Genomic DNA, 15786 nt, shown 5'->3' with positions numbered 1-15786 from the left:
TCTTCCGTCATTGCTATAATGTCACATCTTCCAAAAATCCAGGTAGGTCTCCTGTTAGGAAATATGCGTATGCTGTGGCTGTCATACCCTATCACCAGGTCATCAATCATACCACACTAGACGTTCACTGAAAACCTGACTTCGAATCTTGTTTTCATAATGTCGTGTCGGTTCCCATCGCCCTTGTATGAGAATTGCAGGTTTCATGACACCACTGGGTTTCAGTTTAGCCTCATCTGTAAACAAAGAGTACCCACGACGTCTCTGTGTGTAGCCAGCCATTCGCAGAACTCAATCGGTGTTGATCCACTGTGGACACGGGATTGTGGCTGGTCCAATATTTACCGAAGAAAATCGCCAAACAGCCGTAGGGTTTGAGAAGTTGTGAAAATAAAATAAAATCGTTTCTCAAAACATACGGCTGTTTGGCGATTTTTGTTGGTATATAAAACTGCACAAAATAGTGGTCTGCTTACTGAGTCACCTGGATGCAGATGTCGCACAGGCTGCACATGGAATGGGTAAAAGCCCTCAGATTGGAACGTACGCCACACTCGTGTTTTTAGAATATCGAACTGACTGCTGATGCACCGTGTATTGGTGATTGGACTCCGTTGTACCATTGCAATAATGAAGTTTCTTTCGTCACATGACCTGGCAGCGTCACGTTCTGATATTATGTGTACACTGTGTAGTGTTTCGGATTCACGTGATGTTGGAAAAGCTTGGGAAAATCCCTGGGACACGGGGTTCGTCTATGAGGGAAACGTCTGTGATATTCTGTCACAGCTGCACAGGCTCTGCTATTGCAATACTCCTACATAAACAACATGTCTACATATTCTGCATGAGTGAATGCTCGTGGCGTGTTGGTATTTACGGACACAATAGACTTGCTCAGTGGAACAACAGTCAAGCAACCCATGCACACGGCCTCGCTATTTCTCACTGATCCAATCCAGGATTGCACACTGGTTACGCTTGCAGCTGTTGTCTTGTTGCGACGTCACAATCCTGCCATCTGCTGGAGGACCCTCACATCTCTTGTAGGATGAATCAGTTATCTGTTCCACTCTTATACTGTCCACCACAGCATCTACACAGCCTTTCGGTAAGTATTTTTCACACTTGTCTTCAAATCCATTCATGGCTGTGTGTAGTGTACAACCTGCTCCAGTTCCGTAACGGTATAAAATCGGACATATATTCGTAGGTCTTTTTGAGTATATTTTCACATGTAGAATCACCTCACAAATTACACAATGCGATCAAAAGTATCCGGAGACTCCCAAAAACATACGTTTTTCATATTAGATGCATTGTGCTTCCACCTACTGGCAGGTACTCCATATCAGCGACCTCAGTAGTCATTAGACAACGTGAGAGAGCAGAACGGGGCGCTCCGCGGAACTCACGGACTTCGAACATGGTCCGGTGACCGAGTGTCACTTGTGACATACGTACGTATGCGAGATTTCCACACTCCTAAACATCCCAATGTCCGCTGTTTCCGATGTGCCCTGTTGACTGACAGAGGCCCACTGACAGTTGAAGAGATTCGTAATGTGTAGTAGGCAGACATCTATCCTCACCATCACGCAGGAATTCCAAACTGCATCGAGATCCACTGCAAGTACTATGACAGCTAGATGGGAGATGAGAAAACTTGGATTTCATAGTCGAGTGGGTGCTCATAAGCTACACATCACGCCAGTAAATGCTAAACGACGCCTCGCTCGGTGTAAGGAGTGTAAACATTGGACAATTGAACAGTCGAAAAACGTTGTGTGGAGTGACGAATCACGGTAAACAATGTGGGGATCCAATGACAGAGGGTGGGTATGGCGAATGCCTGGTGAACGTCATCTCTGAGCACTATGGGACTTAACATCTATGGTCATCAGTCGAACGTCATCTGCCATCGTGTATAGTGCCAACAGTAAAATTCGGAGGCGGTGGTCTTATGGTGTGGTCGTGTTTTTCGTGGATGGGGATTGCACCCTTTCTTGTTTTGCGTGGCACTATCACAGCACAGGTCTATATTGATGTTTTAAGCACCTTCTTGCTTCCCTCTGTTCAAGAGCAATTCGGGGATGGTGACTGCGTCTTTCAACACGATCGAGCACCTTTCCGTAACGCACGGCCTGTGGCGGAGTGGTTACACGACAATAACATCCCCGTAATGGAGTGGCCTGCGCAGAGACCTGACCTGAATCCTACAGAACACCTTTCGGATGCTTTGGAACGCCGACTTCGTGCCGGGCCTCAGCGACGACATCGATACTTCTCCTCAGTGCAGCACTCCGTGAAGAATGGGTTTCCATTCCCCAAGAACCCTTCCAGTACTTGTTTGAACGTGTCTGAGAGAGTGGAAGCTGTCATCAAGGCTAAGGGTGGGCCAACACCATACTGAATTCCAGCATTAACAATGGAGGGTGCCACGAACTTGTAAGCCGTTTTCAGCCATGTATCTAGATACTTTTGATTACACGATCTATGTGACATTCCTCCTGAATCACGCCTTATATCATGAGAAATGGCAGGTTCGTTTGGAATGTTTGCCGTAATGAGTGTCTCTGTTACTACCAGATGTGTATTATAAGTCATGGACGACCATGGCATGGAAAGAGAGAAACAGAGAGAGAAATTAGGTGTGATAGCTGACGTGATGCATAGAGAAAAAATTTTATTTGAGATGATTCCTGGTGTGTCTGAGAATAGAGAATGGTTCTGAGATGATCTAATAGAGAAACAGCACATCTGGATAAAATGTAGCGTGGATATAGTTCTTTTTTTGCCGGCAGCGCTAATCCAGAAATTATTGTGGCGTAAAGATTACATTTTATTCAGCTATATTTGCGTTCTGGTATCCAGGGCGAACTGTCGGTCATGAATCGAACATATTAATTACTATTATTTTGTCACCCTCGACTTCTACTTCAAAGCATTTTGTAGGAAGAGCAAGGAGCAAGTTTGATAACTAAAGTACTGTTTGTTTGAATGAGTGTTCATTGAATACTTTAATGCAAAGAAAGATCATAGTCTCACGTTAGTACGATTCACTTCTGTGTTATTAAAAGGACCACCTTACCATTTAAATTTAGAGCAACCTCTTTATTCGTTTGCAAACATTTCATTAAATTTGTCCTCACATTCCTACATTACAGTAAGTGGCTAACACTATTACGTGAACAGTTAGCTACAATTTTGGAAAGATAACAAAATTATACATTAGCAAAGCAACTTAAAGTAAATGATAAAGTAGTTATCCACGCAGTGATTTCTTTCAGAATCACGCAGTTCGGCACGTCATGTTCTTACGACTGAACAATACACAGCAGAGGTAAATTATCTGTTGTAGGAAAGAAACTATAGCAGTGCCTAAACAAACCTTGCGGGATGGGATTTGAAAAGTGTATTCATTTGTAAAATCTCTCTTTTGATTCAGTAGGTGCATGTCTCTAACAGGGCACAGTTTCCAAAACACAGCAATTAGCCAGTGTGTTATGATTATTTGATGAGGAAGCTGTTTTGTGTACTATTGATGGTCATTCCTTGTATTCAGTTTGATTTGTAGATAGTCATCCCATACATCTGAAGTAATCTATATAGTTAAAGTCCTTGTTCAAAAGTAGTTTATCAGTGCTATTCTAGAGCAGACCACATGGGCGACACTGTAATCGGACTATAAAAGTCACGCTGGAGTTAGAGGTCATCCACATCCCTTGCAGTGTAATATAGTCTCGGTACGGGAAACAGTGGTTGTAGCTTCTTCGCAGAAGAGCACTGCCTTGACAGTACTAGTCGGTAAAATGTTCACGTCTGACTTAAGCATTTAATGAATCGCCGTTAATTAATATGACACCTAGCATATCTTAATTCAGTACAACAACGATAATGGAAATTGTACACTCACTGCTCTGGGACCTACCATTACATACAGGTTCGCAAGACTTCAGGATGAAAGCAGCTTTCACATGATGTATCACTGCTAAGTAACATAGCTCGATGAAACTAAGGCCATACATCGAAAGAACTGCTACTGTATAGCAAAAAAGGTAACTGAAATAAATACGAAGTGGGAAGAACAGAAGTACCACTTTTATTCAAAGACAATAATTAGAAACAAGTCACCGCATTTCTTGATGATCCCCTGGATGTTTCAGAAGGCGGTACGTGGTTCTTAATAGGGTTTGACATCACCACACGCAGCTGTGTGATTCCATGCTGGAGACAGTGTTGGTGAACAGCTCTTGTGGTTGAGTTTTCCACAACTCCACCAGTGCGGTAGACAAGAGCTGGATAATCGTTGATGCATATGGACGTGCAGCAATACGTTCATTGCAAGGTATCGGTGTCCGAGCCCCATTATCAGATGTATCTGAAATGTAGCACTAGTAGGACGCCATGCCCGTGCCCTAACAACTAGTAGGCAAACATCTACGATACCTGTACCGTCGAATAACATCCCAAATTTTGACTGCGAAGAACTCCAACGTTCAGTCATAGCCACAAAGGGGGATGTTATTTGTTGGTCAGCCTAAGGTAGATGATTGTCTACTAGTGGTTAGTGCATTGACAAGACCTCCTACAACTGCTGGATTTCAGATACACCTGATGACGGGGCTAAGACGCCGAAAGCGTGGTAATATAAAGCGACTTATATCGTGCTAGACTTTGGTCAAAAACATTTTACATCTTTGGAGGGTTTATTTACCATGAAAATGTTGCAGAACAGTTGTGAATGCCTCACAGATAAAAACTTTTGCTGCAGTACATCTCCCCAACGCATCCTGCACGTGATCGATGGGATTTAAGTCGAGTGAAAGGGCACTCCAGTCCATTCCTCGAATACTTCACCGTCTGAGATGTTCGAAGTTATCCATAAAAATGAACTCAGGGTTGAATACATCCATGAAAAGACGGTCATGGGGACCAGAGAGCATACCGTGTCCAAAGATTTTTAGGTCAGTATGCCCATGCAACATTATGCCTCCCCACATGGACCTCCAAAGCGACCATTTTCGACAATTTTGCTGGGCCCATTACATACCCTCGTATGGCGGGAGGTGGAAATAGGAACTGCGCTTTGGAACACTTCCGAAAGAGATCGTTTTGTTGGTCCATGTGTTATGTTGTCAGGAGTCATAATGTTGCATGGGTGAACTGACATCCAAGTCATTGGAAAGTTACGCTCACCTGTCAACGTTATGGTGAGACTGTAGTCCTTCCTTGTGTCATTTGGCCCTGATTTCATTTCTTTTGATGACTGTGCGAGACCTTATCGAACAGCGAAGATGGAGGAGCTCTTGGAAAGAGAGGGTATTCGGCGAACGGATTCGTTGACCCGTTTCGCCGACTTAAATCACATCGAGCACGTGTGGGATGTATCGGGGTGGGTATATTGCACCAACGGCCACCCAGCGGCTGTCGACAAACCTGGCTGAGGAATGGAACGCCTTCCCAGAAGCGTGTCGAAGAGCATACATTGTCGTCCGTGGTGACCAATCATTCTATTAACAACCATGTTCCACGATTTGTAATGCCCAGAAGACCACAAAGAATCGCGGTGACTTAAGAGTGGTTATTGTATTTGCATAAAAAGTCATTCCTATTCGTCTTTTTCCGTATTCCTTCCTGTTACTTTCTGTATTTGACTGTAGAAATTCTTTCTATGCGTCCATATTTCGTTGACCTAAGTTAGTTGGCAGTGATACATCATGCGAAACATTTTTTCTTCCTTTAGTGTATTTTTACTCATCCAAAATGCAATTTTCAGACTTCGTCCTTTAGTGTATTTTTACGCATCCAAAATGCAATTTTCAGACTTCGGAGGTGAAAGAAGTTACAGCTATGTAGAATGTCGGTTATACAGTAGATACGAACGAGGACTATTCGTAAGGTAAGATCTGATCGGTTGCGAAATGGAAACAACAATGAAAATGAAAAATGTTTTGTTTGCAACAGTTCGCTATACCATCCAGCTACTTCTCTACACAATCACTTCTTCGATTTTGACGTTTGTCGCAGCGTTGTACGAACTTCCCTACACCCTCGTCATAGAAGGCAGCCACCCGTGCTTTCCGCCACTTCTCTACCCTAGTCTGCAGTTCGCTGTCTGTGCTAAAATGTTGTCTGCGGAAGCAGCGGTTCAAGTGAGCAGAGATGAACATCAGAGGGAGCGAAGTCCGGGCTGTGTTGTGGGTAATCTAAAACTTCCCACCGAAAACGATCCAGGGGCGCCCTCATTGCTCCTGCAGTGTACGGCCGGTAATTGCATGAAGAAGCAAATTCATAACAGAAACGTTATATGGGACTGCATGAAATCAGGCGAAAGGTCTTAGCAGGCACGTATATTTAGCTGGAGACGTTATTGTTCTAGTCGTCTTTACAAGCTCACGGTGTGCTCCGAACTGAAAAGCACGACGTGGCTCAATCGACAGGGATACTAGACACGCCGCCCAACACATATTTGCAAAGCTTCGTTGTTATTTCACAGTTGTTTCCATTTCTCGACCCATCGGACCCTACTTTCCGAAGAGCCCTTGTATATCCGCGACGTACCTCCCTTCGTCGATGTCGAACGCTGCGTTGCCGATGTCCTAAGAACAATATCGGTTCCAACGGCCAGGACCCGACTACGCCTTAATATGACGTTTGTGACATTAATAACTTGGCAAAAAACACTGATCCGTATCTTTTGTCTCCGATAAGACTTGTGATAATCGGAGAGGCTTGCGAGCGTCGGTATTATCGACCAGGCAGGGATAGCATTTAACGCACAGCTACTCTTTGACTTGATATCAATACGAGTACTTCAAAACAGGTACTAGCAGGAACGTCACTCAGGTTCTGTGTTTCTACACTGATGATTGGCGTGAACTTGTTGCCTAACTCTGAATAAATACGCAAACGTTTCTGAATATTTCTGCAGCAAAAGGGTGCATTCGAGTGAAAACTTGACGCCCCACAGTCAGAAGCATGAGAATGCACAAATAATAAAGTTTATAAAACTGTACATTATCTCTGACTTGGAGATTGGTTGTAAAGTCTCCAAATACTGCAATTATAGCCTCCATAGGTCACGACATGGAATCAACAAAGACTTGAAGTAATGATGACGAGTCATTGTCCGCACTTCTAGCGGCTGTATGTTGTAAGGCACTGGGGCAACGAAGGGTTTTAGGCCACAGAAAAAAAGACACATGAGATTCTCGTTTTCGAGAAAGCTGGTCGGACAGGTCCGCACAATTCTGTTTAAATTTCGTTTGCGACAGTTGTGTTTAGAATTATGAAATACGTCTTATGCTTATGTCTGCTCACCTTGGAAAACTAAAGTATCCTCTGCATGAACAGCATGGATTAAGTAAACATAAATTTTATTAAAATCTCCTTGTGCTGTTCTCCCGTGAGATCGAGAAGACCGTAGACAACGTCCATCATGTTGATGCTATGTTCCTTGACTTCCGAATGCGTTCATTATACTTCTGCTACGTTGTGTAGGGAAAAATATCAAATTATGGAATATAGAACAGGTTTAGTTATTTCCTTACCTCCTCCTTAACGTAATGAAGTAGTCAGAAATAAAAACAGCATAATGCGTACTCGAAGGAGTGTTACGGTGCCCTCAGATTTCACTTTGTACGTAAACGATACAGTGAATAAAATCGAAAGCTTCGTGACGTAGTTTGCTGATGATGTTTTAGTGTACTGGAAAGAACTAAATTGTACTAGAAACCAAGCTTGAAATGGTTGACAAGGTCGTGCGATTGCATCATCATCAAACATTGCTGGAAACATTGTCTTCCTCTACAGCTTTTTCCCTCTACAGCTCCCTCTAGTACCATGGAAGTCATTCCTTCATGTCTTAGCAGATGACCTATCATCCTGTCCCTTCTCCTTATCAGTGTTTTCCACATATTCCTTTCCTCTGCGATTCTGCGTAGAACCTCCTCATTCCTTACGTTATCAGTCCACCTAATTTTCAACATTCTTCTATAGTACCACATCTCAAATGCTTCGATTCTCTTCTGTTCCGGTTTTCCCACAGTCCATGTTTCACTACCATACAATGCTGTACTCCAGACGTACATCCTCAGAAATTTCTTCCTCAAATTATGGTCAGTATTTGATATTAGTAGACTTCTCTTGGCCAGAAATGCCTTTTTTGCCATAGCGAGTCTGCTTTTGATGTCCTCCTTGCTCCGACCGTCATTGGTTATTTTACTGCCTAGGTAGCAGAATTACTTAACTTCATTGACTTCGTGACCATCAATCCTGATGTTAAGTTTCTCGCTGTTCTCATTTCTACTACTTCTCATTACCTTCGTCTTTCTCCGATTTACTCTCAAACCATACTGTGTACTCATTAGACTGTTCATTCCGTTCAGCAGATCATTTAATTCTTCTTCACTTTCACTCAGGATATCAATGTCAGAATCTCCAACAGCTTGCACCATTTTATATTGTCAAACGCTTTTTCCAGGTCGACAAATCCTACGAAAGTGTCTTGATTTTTCTTTAGCCTTGCTTCCATTATTAGCCGTAACGTCAGAATTGCCTCTCTCGTCCCTTTACTTTTCCTAAAGCCAAACTGATCGTCACCTAGAGCATTCTCAATTTTCTTTTCCACTCTTCTGTATATTATTCTTGTAAGCAGCTTCGATGCATGAGCTGTTAAGCTGATTGTGCGATAATTCTCGCACTTGTCAGCTCTTGCCGTCTTCGGAATTGTGTGGATGATGCTTTTCCGAAAGTCAGATGGTGTATAGCCAGACTCATATATTCTACACACCAACGTGAATAGTCGTTTTGTTGCCCCTTCCCCCAATGATTTTAGAAATTCTGATGGAATGTTATCTATACCTTCTGCCTTATTTGACCGTAAGTCCTCCAAAGCTCTTTTAAATTGCGATTCTAATACTGGATCCCCTATCTCTTCTAAATCAACTCCTGTTTCTTCTTCTATCACATCAGACAAATCCTCACCCTCATAGAGGCTTTCAATGTATTCTTTTCACCTATCTGCTCTCTCCTCTGCATTTAACAGTGGAATTCCCGTTGCACTCTTAACGTCACCACCGTTGCTTTTAATGTCACCAAAGGTTGTTTTGACTTTCTTGTATGCTGAGTCTATCCTTCCGACAATCATATCTTTTTCGATGTCTTCACATTTTTCCTGCAGCCATTTCGTCTTAGCTTCCCTGCACTTCCTATTTATTTCATTCCTCAGCGACTTGTATTTCTGTATTCCTGATTTTCCCGGAAAATGTTTGTACTTCCTCCTTTCATCAATCAACTGAAGCATTTCTTCTGTTACCCGTGGTTTCTCCGCAGCTACCTTCTTTGTACGTATGTTTTCCTTCCCAACTTCTGTGATGGCCCTTTTTAGAGATGTCCATTCCTCTTCAACTAGTACTTCCATGGTACTAGAGGGAGCTGTAGAGGGCAAAAGCTGTAGAGGAAGACAGTGATTGGAATACGTCAAGCAAATAATTGAGGACGTAGGTTGCAAGTGCTACTCTCAGATGAAGAGGTTAGCACAGGAAAGGAATTTGTGGCGGGCCGCATCAAACCAAACCAGTCAGTAGTAGACTGCTGACAAAAAAAAAAAAAAAAAAAAAAAAAGAAGCGGAACGACGTGTTTACAGTCTGAGCTGCTATCGGCCCGGCTCTGTTTACCGACGGACTTTGCCTCCCGCGGAGCGGTATGTTGTGATGCCTGTACTTCGCCTCGTAGGCCGGCTGCCAATGGCACCTCTGGCTGATGCTTGCTGGAAATTGTACAGCCGGAGCCCGAGTTAGCAATTGCGAGGGCAGTGGTAACAATGTCTTTCGCAACATCCACAGCATCTGTCACCTATACAGCAGATGGAATAGCCGTTCGCAATACCTTTTGAGTCTCTCCATCATCTTCGCTCGGGCTACCGTCATCGCACGTGCGTCGCCGCTTATTCGCAATAAGATGACACTACTGCTGTCTGTTCGACAGTACCTTTATCAATGAGCGGCGTGAATTCTTCCCTGGAAATATGTTTTTTATCCTAGCATTCCCAACCGTGGACGGCTCCCCACTCACCAGCACTTTGGTGTCTGCTACCATACCCGCCAGCGTTAGTTTTTCACGCTGTTGCAAACTACTCTTTAACAGGAACACTTTGCGAGGGCAACTTTGGCGCAGATATCCACTTTCGTTGCAGATATGACATGTCAACGACTTACCACTGTACCTTACGTGGGCCCTGTAGCCACACACCAGAATGTAAGACGGGATATTGTCTTTAACGTGCATTTCAACTGACCTCATCCCACTGTAGCATTGTATCTTATGCTGACTGGACCATCATTTGTTACGAATATAGCGCACATCGTCGTATTTACTCAACACTTCCTTTAAGTAACAGTTCTCTACCTCCGGGGGTAAGTTAAACAAACGCACATTCTTGAATTCTAATATTTACTCAACACTTCCTTTAAGTAACAGTTCTCTACCTCCGGGGGTAAGTTAAACAAACGCACATTCTTGTATTCTACATCAGAGTTGGTAATAGTAACAGTACTTACAGTTTCATCGCGATGGCAAAATTCGGCTTTCCCTCCCGTTCTGAAGAGGTTTCTGTCGAGAAGCATTTTAATAAAAAAAAAAAAAAAACAGCATTTCTCAGTGTCATAATAAGCGGTGTGGACTTGGTTCGTTGTAAAGCCAATGATGTCAACAATCCACTCATAAACCTGTAAAGAACTCGGTTGCACACGTCGTGAAGCCTTGTCGAACTCGAAGCGCAGGGTACACTTCATTCGAAACATATGCTTGGTGTTTTTTAGCGCCCGGAGCAGCTATGAACAAAAAAACGACAAAAAAAGCACACACACACACACACACACACACACACACACACACACATACAGAAAACACACAGTCGCACACGAAATTACGACGCCACACGTAAAGTCACAAACAGTAGGAACAAGCGTTCGCGACTTGTAAAGACGAGTTAAAAGGAGCTTCAAGCACGTCCTCGCAGCACGGCGTCTCAGGCGGAACTGTGCTGAGCTAACCAAGAACGATTCATGACCCGTCCTCACAGCTTCAGTTCTGCCAGTACCTTGTCTCCTACCTTCCAAACTTCACAGAAGCTCTTCTGCGAACCTTGCAGAACTAGCAATCCTGGAAGAAAGAATATTGCGGAGACATGGCTTAGTCACAACTTACGGGATGTTTCCAAAATTCATTCTTGAAACATCCTGTTAGTTGTGGCTAAGCCATGTCTCCGCAGTATCCTTTCTATCAGGAATGCTAGTTCTGCAAGGTTCGCAGAAGGGGTTCTGTGAAGTTTGGAAGGTAGGAGACGAGGTACTGGCAGAATTGAAGCTGTGAGGATGGGTCGTGAATCGTTCTTGGGTAGCTCAGTTGGTAGCGCACGTGCCCTCGAAAGACAAAGGTCCCGAGTTCGAGTCTCGGTCCGGCACACAGTTTTAATCTACCAGGAAGTTTCATATCAGCTCACATTCCACTGGAGAGTCAAAATCTCATTCTGGAAAGAGAATATAAGTTTTCGGAATGTGGTGCTACAGACGAATGTTGAAGATTAGATGCGTCGATCTCGTAACTAATGAGGAGGTACTGAATAGAATTGGGAAACAAGAAAATTTTTTGCACAATTTGACCAAAACAAGGAATCGCTTGATAGGACACATTCTGAGGCACCGAGGGATCACCAGTTTAGTACCGGTTGGAAGGGGGGAGGGAGGGGGGTAAAAATCGTTGAAGGAGTCCAAGAGATGGATACAACGAGCAGATTAAGAAAGATGTATGTTGCGGTAGTTATTCTGATATGAACGGAAACGAAGAGGCTCGCACAGGATAGAGTAGCATGGATAGCTGCATCGCACCACACTTCGGACTGAAGGCGACAACGACAACGTTGTCACCTGGACTGTCGCATATAGAATATAATATGTGGTGAAATAAACCTGTCTCCCCACAGACCCCAGCAAATCGAATTCTTCGTCAGCGTTTCTTGCCTCTTATCAGAAAAGACTATCTCACCTGAGTAAACGGCATTAATATCGACATTGTCTCAGCGTCTTTGGATGGTCATCTCATAGGAGCCCAGAAAGAGTTTGATTAGAACCAGAACCGTGCTCCTTCAATAAGTTCAATATCTCGCAGGACATACAAAGATGTTCATACTTTCTCAAGCTTCCCCCTGAAAGATAAGGCGCAGAAACGTACAAGCTTCTGGCAGACATGAAGAAACATGCATCAGCGATGAGGCAGGGTCAAAGTTTACAAATTATAGTGCATAGTGAAGCACTCTGAGAAGGTTAAAGAGCTAAAAATCTAATTTCAGAGAGCCGAGGTGTCAACAATCAGCCACGCTCGCAGAACCTATCTGTACCCTAAGACAGTGAGACATAAACAGAAGTTCCAAGGAAGAAAAATCAGACAAAGGCAGCTGAGCACAGAAAAACCAAAATTCCATGATTCCCACCACGAAAACGAACAAGTAAAAACTGTACATTAAGTAGCTTAAAGGAAAATTGGGTCAAGGATACATCTGAATTGTGGTTATTGTGAATGAGAGTAGCGGTTGAAACTGAGGGCGACACGTATTATCGAATGGATCTTCAAGGAACGTGTGATGGCATGTATCTCGAGCTGTTAGGTGAAATGGTTGTGACTATAATGTTTACCCAGATTGAAGCTTTGTTTGTGTACTTCCAGCAAGGCACCGACACTGAGCCATTTGATTTCTCAGTCATTAACTGCTGGAATCGTCGACGTGGCTAGACATTGACTTTGCACTCCTCTGGAACAAGGGTTCTCAAACTTTACCTCTAACGTAACACTTTGAGAATCGTGATGCTTTGACGTAACACCTTGTTCATTTCTAAGGTTAATAATTTTTTTTTAATGAGAAAAATTTATTTTATTCAGTGATAACTTCAACCCTAAGTCATAAAATCATGACTAATAACACAGAAATCATAATAAAAAGAAGAACAAGAAATAGTGCCAAAAAAATCCATTTTACTAATAGTTTTTCTTGGAACACTTATTAACACGCAATTTGAGAAACCCTCCTCTAGAGCGATGGCGCTTTGGTATTTCTTTTGGGAGCGTGGTATAACCAGACGAAATTCAGCTTATGCGCTACTCCAAATGCCGTATCGTTGAAAGATGTCGAGAGTAAACTCACTGTTCCCTGCCCCCCCCCCCCCCCCCCCCCAATCTACGTCTATCTCTCACTTTTCCGATACTGTCAGTAGGTCTAAGCGAATCACGGCGGTCAGTTATTTTCTTCTCGCAACAGATCCAATCATATTATGTAATCAGAAAAGCTCACTCCATTAGTAAGAATAGTGACCTGACGACAGAGAGCAGTGACAGTAACTTTTAAAGACGGAAAATTCAGCACGTTTCATTGATCTCCGTCTGCTAAACTGCTTGCCGTGAACAACTGTTAACAGAATGAAATTTTCACTCCCGGCGGAGTGCACTGATAGGAAACTTCCTGAAAGAATAAAACTGTGTGCCAGACCGACTCTCTAGCTCGAGACCTTTGAATTTCGCGGGCAAAAGAATGGGTACTGGGGGAAGAAGAACAGTGAGGATGGGTCGTGGGTCGTAATTGGATAACTCAGTTGGTAGACCACTTGCCCGTGATAGGTTCAGAGTTTGAGTGTCGGTCCGACACACCGTTTTAATCTGCCAGGAAGCTTCAATAACTCTTAAGTAACGAGAAGTGTGTCATCCGTTTCCAAAATTCCTAATGTACTACACAAATCACTCTTTATTTTCGAGCCACTTTTATTACTTGGCAGCCGGCCGGAGTGGCCATGCGGTTCTAGGCGCTACAGTCTGGAACCGAGTGACCGCTACGGTCGCAGGTCCTAATGCTGCCTCGGGCATGGATGTGTGTGATGTCCTTAAGTTAGTTAGGTTTAATTAGTTCTAAGTTCTAGGCGACTGATGACCTCAGAAGTTAAGTCGCATAGTGCTCAGAGCCATTTGAACCATATTACTTGGCATGTAACTAAAATATTGTACATCTCATCAATATTGCCAGAGGTTTTGGTTTCTGCATGTTAATGATTCTTCATTCAGAACAAATATACTGAGCAAGCAATAAAGGAAACAAAAGAAAAATTTGTAGAAGGAATTAAAATCCATGGAGAAGAAATGAAAACTATGATGTTTGCCGATCACACTGTAATTCTGTCAGGCACACCAATGGACCTGGAAGAGCAGTTTAACGGAAAGGACATAGTCTTCAAAGGTGTATATAAGATGAACATCAACAAAATCAAGACGAGAATAATGGAATGTAGTCGAATTAAAGCAGGTGATGCTGAGGGAACTAGATTAGGAAATGAGACACTTAAAGTATTAGATGAGTTTTGCTGTTTAGGGAGGAAAATAAGTAATGATGGTCGAAAGAGAGAGGATATAAAGAGTGGCAATGGCAAGAAAAGTGTTTCTGAACAAGAGAAATCTGTTAACATCGAGTATAGATTTAAGTGTCAGGAAGTCTTTTCTAAAAATATTTGTATGGAGTGTAGCCATATAAGGATGTGAAACATGGACGATAAATAGTTTAGGCAAGAAGAGAACAGAAGCTTTCGAAATGTGGTACTACAGAAGAATGCTGAAGATTGGATGCATAGATCACGTAACGAATGAGGTGTTACTGAATATAATTGGGAAGAAGACGAATTTGTGGCATAACTTGATTAGAAGAAGGGATTGGTTGGTGGGACATTTTCTGAGGCATCACGGGATCACCAAGTTAGTGTTTGAGGGCTGCGTGGAGGGTAAAAATCATAGAGGGAGACCAAGAGATGAATACACTAATCAGATTCAGAAGGATGTAGGGTGCAGTAGTTACTTGGAGATGAAGAAGCTTGCACAGGATAGAGTAGCATGGAGAGCTGCATCAAACCAATCTCTGGATTGAAGACCACAACAATAATATTCAGAACAAAGTAGTAGGACTAGTGTGTAGCCTTCTTGGAAATCTTCATTCGTGGTATTTGTAATATCTCCTGTGAAGGTCATAACAGAAATTTGAAAGCTTTGGTTCTCGTCACTGAGCAGCCGGCTTATTCTAGTTGAAAGAAGTGTGTTCCATTCCACTAGGTTGGTGCTGCAGTACTCACATCAGGATGATACCTGCGGAGACCACCCAGGAACTCCAGCTGCTCCCCGCCTGCTGGCAGCACACGGTAGTCATCGTACCGCACCCTTTCTCCAGCTGTCAGCACCATCCCAGCCGCCAGGATCATCAAAATTCTAGGCACCATGGTGGAAGTGAAAACCAGAAGCATAACTGTAGCGCGCTCGATCCTTACAATGCAGCATATACAGTCTGATGAGAAGTATCCGGACACCCCACCCCTTGTAATTCAGAGTTGGCCACTAGATGTCATAGGAGGCGAAACCACCAGTATAAAAGGAAACTGGTAAAACTGTCAGTAGAGACGCAGTAACAACAGCAGAGCTCAGTGACTTAGAACATTGGATATCACCTCAGTAACGACACCCATAAGGGACACCTCAACCCTTCTAAATTTGCCTACGTCGACTGTTGATGAAGAGATTGTGAAGCGGAAACGCGGAATAGCAACCGCAGCTAAGCAAATGTACTCTCGGACAGGGACCGCTGAGCACAGCGGGGTGCGGATATAAAAATCGCATGAAATCTGCGGAAGGGAATAACCCGTGAGTTCCAGAGTTCTACCTGCAATCCAGCTAACACAAGAAATGTGTGCAGGGGCTCGATT

At 43.3% G+C, this 15786-nt stretch overlaps 1 protein-coding gene across 1 annotated transcript in view; it reads right to left on the bottom strand.

Moving 5' to 3' along the window:
• Positions 1 to 15306, bottom strand: part of LOC124788833 (zinc carboxypeptidase-like) — a 121801-nt gene extending 106495 nt beyond the window's left edge. Inside the window, exon 1 of the mRNA XM_047256115.1 lies at positions 15176 to 15306. Coding sequence (XP_047112071.1) covers positions 15176 to 15306 — 131 coding nt within the window. The remainder of the gene's footprint in view (positions 1 to 15175) is intronic.
• Between the last annotated feature and the right edge of the window lie 480 nt (positions 15307 to 15786).

The sequence above is a fragment of the Schistocerca piceifrons genome, chromosome 3 (assembly GCF_021461385.2).
Source record: "Schistocerca piceifrons isolate TAMUIC-IGC-003096 chromosome 3, iqSchPice1.1, whole genome shotgun sequence".
In the NCBI taxonomy this organism is placed as follows: Eukaryota; Metazoa; Arthropoda; class Insecta; order Orthoptera; family Acrididae; genus Schistocerca; species Schistocerca piceifrons.
This window is presented reverse-complemented; position numbering and strand designations above follow the sequence as displayed.